This window comes from Chaetura pelagica, unplaced genomic scaffold (genome assembly GCF_000747805.2).
Source record: "Chaetura pelagica isolate M959 unplaced genomic scaffold, ChaPel_1.0 scaffold67, whole genome shotgun sequence".
NCBI lineage: Eukaryota > Metazoa > Chordata > Aves > Apodiformes > Apodidae > Chaetura > Chaetura pelagica.
This window is the reverse complement of record NW_009954107.1, coordinates 164,078-173,368: the sequence shown is the minus strand read 5'-3', so window position 1 is coordinate 173,368 and position 9,291 is coordinate 164,078. Positions and strand designations below refer to the sequence as shown.

General features: G+C 37.6%; 1 protein-coding gene across 1 annotated transcript; it reads left to right on the top strand.

The window, feature by feature from the left end:
* Positions 1 to 2,262: 2,262 nt before the first annotated feature.
* CASP3 (caspase 3, apoptosis-related cysteine peptidase) lies at positions 2,263 to 8,518 on the top strand. The gene is made up of 6 exons (XM_010002450.1): positions 2,263 to 2,336; positions 3,771 to 3,895; positions 4,395 to 4,523; positions 6,482 to 6,657; positions 7,147 to 7,264; positions 8,144 to 8,518. The coding sequence occupies exons 1-6, from the start codon at positions 2,263 to 2,265 to the stop codon at positions 8,368 to 8,370; spliced, it is 849 nt and encodes a 282-aa protein (XP_010000752.1). The 3' UTR covers positions 8,371 to 8,518.
* Positions 8,519 to 9,291: the final 773 nt, after the last annotated feature.

The window sequence follows — 9,291 nt, the reverse complement described above, 5'->3', positions numbered from 1 at the left end:
CTAGCTGATTCATGTACTTGCAGTGCTGGCACTGCAGATCTTCACAGTGTCAGACAGCTGGGATGAGCATATGGGCTTTTAGCAAAAGCTGAATTCCATACCGACATGGCTACACTGCACTCAGGACACCTGCTGCCTAGTTTAGGTAATGGAGTTGGTATGCAGTGCTGTGGTTTTTTTATATGGTGTGGTTCTGCATTACTGCTGGCAGATAAAGAACAAATGAGGAAGAAAGTTAGCCTTTTTCCTGTCTCTCCTATTAATCCCAGCCACAGTGAAGGGTTTGGGTTGTGCTTCTGCACACAGTGCTTCATCAGAGGACGAAACAGAATGAGCTGCTTTAGAATTGTGGGTCTCTCTGGTTGGATGTATTCCTAATGAAGTTTTGTTCAAAAGTGTCAGACTGAGTGTTTGGGAAAGCTGGGAACCAGAGCTCAGGATGATGGTGGTAGGGACAGGGTTGAAAGAGGCATAAAAACACCCGGAAGCTGGGCTGTGCTGGAGCAGGGGAGCTTCTAGTGTTCTTGTCAATCAGAAGTTCTGTTTCAGTCACAGCTCAGTAGATACGCCAGTTGTCACTCTAGACTAGACTTTGTTGTCAATTCTAATGCTCCCTGCTCGATTATAAAGCATAGGGTTGGATCACTGTTATGCCACAGGTCTTAGGTAGTTGAATTTGGAAGCGCTTGTGTTTTTTAAACATAGGGAACTTTTAAGGAGTTAGACTTTGAACTTAGGCTGAATTAATCCAGATCATAGTGCTAGGCAGGCAAGTTTAGCATCATAGATGCAGTTCTTAACTCATTATTTTTTTAAATATAAATCAGTAATTATTTTAGAAATTTTATGTCTAAAATATCAAGTTTATTTGATACTTTTGTGAGCTCTTCATTATGTCAGTGCTCCAGGATACGAAGAAGTAGTACTCAGAGTAACCTTGAAGATCTTTTGAAGTCACTAAAAGTGTAAGTAAATGTCTTTTAAGAAACAATGAAAGAAAGAGGATTATACTTACCCATATTAGTGCTTCTGATGCATCAGTAATTGTTGCCACAGAAAACAGGTGTCATGGTGTACTAGCTAGAGTATAGATATGAAGGTAAGAGACTTAATATAATAATAACATGATGGTATAAGATGGCAAATGTGGTTTGCCACTAAAAAGCCTAGTCCTTAAATGTCTTCATATCTGACCAGCAAATCTTACTATTTGGTCTGTTTATTTATATGTCCCTATTTATAATAAATATATCTGTTAAGTTTATTTAAAATTCATCTCTTGTAGTGCCTTGTTTGTTTCATGGAGTCTGAGTGCTTATTTCGCTTCTAAGTATTTATTATTTTGTCCTATCCTATACGTAACTTTGTGATGCTTAATCCTTGCCTGAACCATGAGTTAAAGGTCACTTGCGGTAATGTGTTCCATGAGTACAGACAGAGTAACTGGGAGGAAGGTTTATTGGTTTTGAATTAATTTCTGGTTTGTTATCAATCGTAATTTCTTGTCTATGTTCTGACTGAAAAAAAGCAGCAGCCCACAGAATAGAGTTAATTTCATCAACTATTTTTAAGTTATATTGTTGTGGTTTTATGTTATTTATATTGCAGTTGTCTTCACATACACCAATTAGGATTGCTTGTGGTGATGTTTCATTTGAAATGGCATGCAAAAAAATTACTTGTTTCCCAAAATAGTATGAAATAGAAATGTAATCTTCTATGTTAAGTGTTTGCACAAATCCAGTAACTTGTATTGCTTGATTTTGAATCTCAATTTCTGTCTCGCTGAGATGGAAGGATCCATATATGACACAATATTCATAATGCTAGAATGCTACTAGTGCATGTAGGGACATACAGACATTTCAAAGGTTTTCAATTTGTTTGTGTCTCATAAAATAATTTGCGATTATTTGGTCATAGGGGTCTGCAGACTGTTTTTCCAGAGTTGTTTTAGAACACAATAGCTTAGGGAAATTGTTCACGTTCTTCTGTCAAATATAAGGTATATAAGGGGTTACTCTAAAATGCAAATTTTTTGCCTACCAAAACTAATAATCCTGGGCCAGAGTTATTCCGTGTGAATATCCCCTTGTAACATTCCACTTTTCTCTATAATTCTAAAAAATTCCTCTCTGATTATGTAAGGCTTCAAGGAAACCTAGCAAAAATTAAGCAATCAGAAGGTATTATTTCATATGAAAACTAACTCTCCTGTATTTCTGTTTTCTTATGTTTTCAAGCTGATAATTGAGAGCTATAATGGCAGATACAGGAGATGGACCACATTTAGGGGAACATCTGACAGATGCAAAATCTATTCCTGGTTCCAAAGGGTAAGTGAGGGACTTTTGGCTTAAGTCTTCAATTTAAGTCTTGATGGATCTTGTGCTGTAACAGAAGGTGAGAGCCATAGAAGAAATAATGCGAAGGGTAAAGTTTCAATTACGGTAAATAATAATCATAAACAACTAGAGAGTTGTACTGACTTCGAAAATATACAGTCTCTTGAGAGAACAGACCATGTGTATATACAGGAAATTAAAAAGCGAAACAGCTGAGATGCAGTTAGACTTGGCTTAAAATCATTATCATGTGATTAGCTGTCTTGAAAAGCTGCATGGAAGATTACTACAAATTACTCTTCATTTTCATTTTTTAATTATTTGTGGATGTGCACATTTTACCTAACTTGAAACAAAAGTTTTATTTAGGAACATAACTATACAAACCAGTTTTATTTATTTTAACCTCTGAGCAAGTGCAGTCTTCAGTAGTCAAATCAGATCTACCAATTAATTTCACAGACATTACTTAGAATCATAAAATTATTTGGGTTGGAAGGGACATTAAAGATAATCTAGTTCCAACCCCCCTGAATGGGAAGGGACATCTCCCACTACACCAAGTTGTACAAAGCCCCATCCAGCCTGGCCTTGAACACTTCCACAGAGGGAGCATCCACAGTTTCTCTGGGACACTGTTCTGGTGTCTCACAGTGAAGAATTTCTTCCTAATGTCTAACCTAAGTCTACCCTCTTTCAGTTTGAAACCATAACCCCTTGTCCCGTCACAAGACTCCCTCATAAAAAGTCTGTCCCCATCTTTTCTGTGGGTTCCCTTTAAGCCTTCTCCAGGCTGAACAACCCCAACTTTCTCAACCTGCCATGATAGGGAAGGTTCTCCAGCCCTCTGATCATCTTCATGGCTCTACTATGAACCTGCTTGAGCAGGTCCATGTCATTCTTATGTTGGGAGCCTCAGAGCTGGGCAAAATACTCCAAGAGCAGAGTAAAGAGGGAGAACCACCTTCCTCAACCTTCTGGCCACACTTCTTTAGATGTAGCCCAGGATACAGTTGGCTTTCTGGGCTGTGAATGCACATTGCCAGCTGATACTCAGTTTTTTGTCCACCAGCACCTCCAAATCTTCTGCTCGGGGCTTCTCTCAATCTACTCATCACCGAGCCTGTATCCATGTTTGGGATTGCCCTGACCCAGGTGCAGGACCTTGCACTTGGCCTTATTGAACTCCATGAGGTTGGCATGGGCCCCAGCTCAAGCCTGGCAGGGTCCCTCTGGATGGCATCCCTTCTCTCCAGTGTGTGACTGTACCACACAGCTTGGTGTCAGCCAACTTGCTGAGGGAACAAGCAGTAAATATTACCAATTTTGTTGGTTTTGCTAAACTAATGGTTTTTAATTATTATTTTGAAACTAGAAAAGAGAGATCAGAAATTAATGCATAAAGTTTGTCTGTTTTCTATACAGGAAGAACCTACCTCCTAGCAAGTCTATGGACTCTGGAATTCTGCCAGATGACAGTTACAGAATGGATTATCCAGAGATGGGGCAATGTGTAATAATAAACAATAAGAATTTCCACCGAGACACTGGTACCACTTCCAAATTTTAAAGTTTTTTTATTTAATTTAGGTAAACTAGTAGCATGTATTATTCTTCCAAGTAAATACACAGACCTATTTTGATTGCAATCTAAAATTAAGTGGTTTGAATGGATGTGACTCATTTCAGTGCATTCTTCCAAATATATGTATAGGGAACATGTCGGGGTATAACAGGAATGGGGAGAAAGATTGTTAGTCAGTACAAGTCTGTCTTAACTTAGTCATGATTTCTGTTTTGAAAATTAAATCCTTTTTTTATGTCTTTATATAGCTAGGTAGACATAAAATGAGTATGTAAATCTGTAACATAGGTACAGAGAGAGAGAGAGAGGAATGGTGTACATGTATAACAGTGCCATTTTTTTTTCTATTAGAGTGGATATGGAATAATATTGCAGATTGATACGCAAGTGAGAAGATAATTTGGCTCATTCAGACCATTCAATCTCTATCACATAAAAAAATAATACATTTCTCTTATATATAGGGATGTCAGCCCGTTCGGGTACAGATGCAGATGCTGCAAATGTCAGAGAAGTTTTTATGAAGTTGGGATATAAAATAAAAATCAACAATGATCTTTCATGCAGGGACATATTTAAACTATTGAAAAATGGTAAGTAATAATTATTTCAGTGTGTCTATTAAATCAACCACTGTTTCCAGACACATCTCTAGCCCTGACATCTCTTCTTCCGTGGTTCTTTAAGGTGGTATTTCACACCTACCATTGGTTTATGGCTAAGGATGACATGTACATCATAGTTTCTGTGTTTATTCATCTTTGATGTCTCTCCATCTTTTGTGCCATGACTGTTGTCTCCATATTCTTTCTTATCTTCTAAAGAAGTCTGGAAAAAACGCTGACACTTAAATGCAGACTGATTTATATTCTGACCCTGGGATCACTGAAGCTCTGTGAGTTGGAAAGAAACCTGCTTAACTGGGTAGAGGGATTCTGTGCTATATGCTTTGTGGTGTGGCTCAGGAGGTGTTCTGATCTGGGGGGCTTCTGATCAAGGGACCAGAACTGCAAGTGTGTGGATTGAATTACTCTTTTGGAGAAACAACTCATGTTTTGTTTGACTTGTGAAACAAAACATCCTTCTGTCAAGTGAGAGCTACATGCTACTGTTTGTGTTAGTCCTGCTTTGTTTGGACTTGGCTACATCTAGACCAGTAAATTAAATGGTGCCTGGAGGTATCTGTAGCCCTGGAACACAGTCTATTCTAGTTCACTGTTGGTAGGTTTTCTGGCATGACCGTGGCTCATGCCTGCTAGCACTCTCCAAGGCTGTTCCAGGTCACAGTTTAACAGTAAAAGGATCCAATAATCCAATAATTATTCCTAACAGTCGGTTAACCTGCAATCCTGGTTCTTTTCTATTTGTGTTTGGTTTGGGGTTTTTTTGGGGTGGTTTTGGTTTAGTTTTTAAGTATAACTGTTTGCTAACATAGATGTAGGTTCTTTAGTGCCAGTTAATGTTTATACCAGAGAATGCTCCCAGGCCTGGTTAATTTATTAGTTGCAGCCAGTCTGTTGACAGTAGCTGAAAGTGGAAAGGCTTCTGTCTTACCTGTGGTATAAGACCTCCAAATAGATAGTGCAAAATACAGACTGCAGCCTAACTAGAGATTCAAAAAAAACCCGCCTTTCCTATCTCTAGGTGCAGTGCTTGTCCATAGATTATAGAAATGCCTGAGTATGCATTGCTTGAAAGACTACTTTTCCAGAATAGAAATCCAATCTTTTGGCAAGCTCTTGGGACCGTTCCACTTTTTGTCTACAAATGCATACATCTTACTGAGTTTCCCACTCAGATGTCCTTTTGGATTCTTTCATTTAAACCATGTTTGTGTCTTTTCATAGATTTAACTGAGAATCATCTTAGTCTTCAAGTATATCTCACAATGTCAGGCAGTAAAAGATACAAGAGAATAACTGTTCTGTACTCTTTGCATATCACAAGATGGAAAAAAATTAAATCTACGAACATGTAATATCTAACTTAAATGTCTTTAAGAAAGAATTCAGAGACTTGAAAAAGCTTCCTAGACCTTGCTACAGGCAAGAGTGGGACAGAGAGGGGGGTGATGCTAGTACCTAGGTCCCTTCAGTAGCAACAACTTTCATGCTACACTGAATTCCCATATAATCCAAGAAGTTGAAGCATCTGTGATTGGAAAGAGTTGTAATACTTGCCCATCTTTTCCCAAAACTCAGAAGTTCCCATCAGTCCAATTCCAGATTATGAGACTGTTGACCATTGCTGCATGACCAGGGTGTACCATTCAGACCTTGAGATGCTGGAGGAATACTTCCTGTCTGGTCATTGTTTTCTTGGCCTAGTTGTGTGGCCATGTCTTAGCTGGCCTTTAATTCGGGGTTTTCTGTGTCCAACCTCCTGAATTAAGTAAAGTAGGCTGGCTTCTTTAGTTTGGACATGAAAATTGGTTGGAGGTTTCTAAACATGGGAATTAGTTCTTGGAGAATTCTATCACATAGGAAGCATCAGATTTTCAAAGTTTTTAGGGAATGCAGGAAGTTAAGATAATTCTCTTTTTTCTTTCAAGTTTCTGAAGAAGATCACAGCAAGCGAAGCAGTTTTGTTTGTGTGTTGCTTAGCCATGGTGAAGAAGGATTGATCTATGGCACAGATGGTCCTCTTGAACTGAAAACACTAACAAGCCTTTTCAGAGGTGACAGGTGCAGAACTTTAGCAGGAAAACCCAAGCTTTTTTTCATTCAGGTGATGTACAACTGCACAATAATCCAGTCAGTTGGATAATGTAAAAAATACCGTTTCCCTATATTAGTGACAAAAGTCAATTATTGATTTAAATTTAATTACTTTCAGAGTAAGATTCTCTTCAGGTCTAAAAGTGGCACAGTCTGCCCTATTAGGTAGGCAGTTTGCAATAGCTGAGACTGCATTACCTTAATTCTATTAATTATGTAAGTCTTCCTGAACACTAGCCAATATTTTAGTGAGTTTCTGAATGCACTTTTGAATTAATATCTAGCTTAACCAAACTGTGTAGTTGATTTGAATAAATGCTAGATACTTTTCTTGAGTCTGTCTAATGGAAATCTGACATACAAATTCTCATTTTTACAGTTTCTAATTGGATATTATTGCCATTAAAAAAGAAAAAAACCTACCAATATTCTGATCATGATTGTTGTCTTTATTTCTTAATTTTTCATTTTATTTTCCGTTCTCCTTTCTCCCAAATAGGCTTGTAGAGGGACAGAGTTAGATTCTGGTATTGAGGCAGACAGTGGATCAGAAGAAACAATGTGTCAAAAAATACCTGTAGAAGCAGACTTCTTGTATGCATATTCTACAGCTCCAGGTGAGAGACTTGCAAATAAATTTTTGTCCCTGAAATTGTATTCATATATTGGCTTGTATTGATATTGAATGTGACCATTTGCAGTTGTATCCAGTCAGTAGGTAATAATTTGTTCTCTTTCATGAAAACATGAATTTTCTTCTGTCAGTCATTTTTTCCCTCCTGATTTGATTTCTTTTTGAGGTAGTTACTACTCTCAGTTCCTACAAAATACAAACCCAAATCTAAACATACATCTTTCTCACTAGCAACCCCTCAGATGTTAATCTGCTATAAATTCTATTAAACTGATTTGTGCAAATAATTTACAGCAGGAAGTGAAACATATTTTTAGTTCTGAGAGAGCAACCCAGTCAGGTATCTGCAGATGCATGTACAGAAGTCAGTGATCAACACCAGCATATTATTTGCCTATCAACTCTATTTTTATTGCATACTTAAGCAAAATATTAGTGGCAGAGCCCCCAGTTATGCCCTGTAGGTTACCAGTTAGCAGAAATAGGTTCCATGCACAGAGTCCTGAAGATAGTGACACTGAAATACATTTTACACCTTGGTTCCATCAGGATTGTCACCTCTCCTTCATTTATATAAGTGTTCTCTATAAATAGTAGTAAGTAATTAAGTAGTAAGACTGTTGCAGCAGAAGGTAGTGTTCCTGCCTGTTCTTAGATTTGAAAAGATGAGAGGATTAGAAAAATCTTTTGAATTGGAGTCTGGAGAGATTAGAAAATATAAATTATGTTGGTTAGTGGTTTTGAGGTTTATTTTAAAACATTGATTTGCTATTGGAAACTATGCATTGTCCCCATAATTGCTATCCTGTCCCGTATCAGGGGCTGCTACATCTGATCAATTTGACATCTCTCTCTTCCACAGGCTATTACTCTTGGAGGAATTCAGCTGAGGGCTCCTGGTTTATTCAGTCACTGTGTAAAGTCCTGAAGGAACATGCAAGGAAGCTTGAACTCATGCAGATTTTAACTCGTGTAAATCGCAGAGTAGCAGAGTATGAGTCCTGCTCAACCAGACAGGATTTTAATGCAAAGAAACAGATTCCCTGCATTGTCTCTATGCTCACCAAAGAATTTTACTTCCCTTGCTGAAAGAATTTCACCTTGTAATCTTTCATGTCATGTTTTTGTTTGTAATTTATATGCAATGTTTAGTATGGAATACCACTTTTAAATCTGAATTGCTGTTGACTACTGTGTGTGGCATAATGAACTGTCTCAGAATTAGAGATGTCCGTTATTAGAAGTAAAACAGTATGGCTGTGTTAGAAATGCAAACTTGAGTAGCTGAAGCACAGGCAAATTTGAAAGCAGTGTTCTGAGTATCTCAAAATCAGGAAGAGGAGACTGGAGATCACGTCACTTATCAGATCTGTTTGGTGCTACATTTCACTTTGCTGAAGGGGCCTAGAAAAGAAACAGTTCTTGTAAATAGTTTGGTTTTATATCTTTGCCAGTAGGAAGAAGATTCAGAACGTGATATGTTTACTAATGATGGTAGTATGCTAGTACTGTCATCATATGTTTCTTCTTAATTTGAGTTCTTGAAGTTTAGGTTACAAGCTAACCTAAACTGTTTTCATAACTTAGGGCATAAACTATGGAAAAGCGCCAGTTAATTTTTTACATGCAATTAGGAAGCATATTTAGAATAATTTTTTTCCTGATAATTTTATAACTTTTTGTATGGACCTAATATTAGGTAAAGCAATTATATCCACATGGTAGCTGTTTAAAAGTAAATTTTATATTCTGACCTTGAAGCTGAGTGACTGTGGGACCAGTCTTCAAAACCTTCTTTTTCTGCAGCTCCCTAAGGGAGGCGCTGTTGGGGGATGTTTTGGGCTATAATAATAGAATCGCTGAGGTTGGAAAAGACCTCTAAGATCATCAAATCTAAAAGAATCAGTGCAAAAGGAAGTCTACATTCTGAACAGTCTGTTTTGCTCTTCCTAGCCCTAAATAAGAGTGAGTTTGCTTAGTGCTATGTGTGTACCACATTTAATCTGTGTG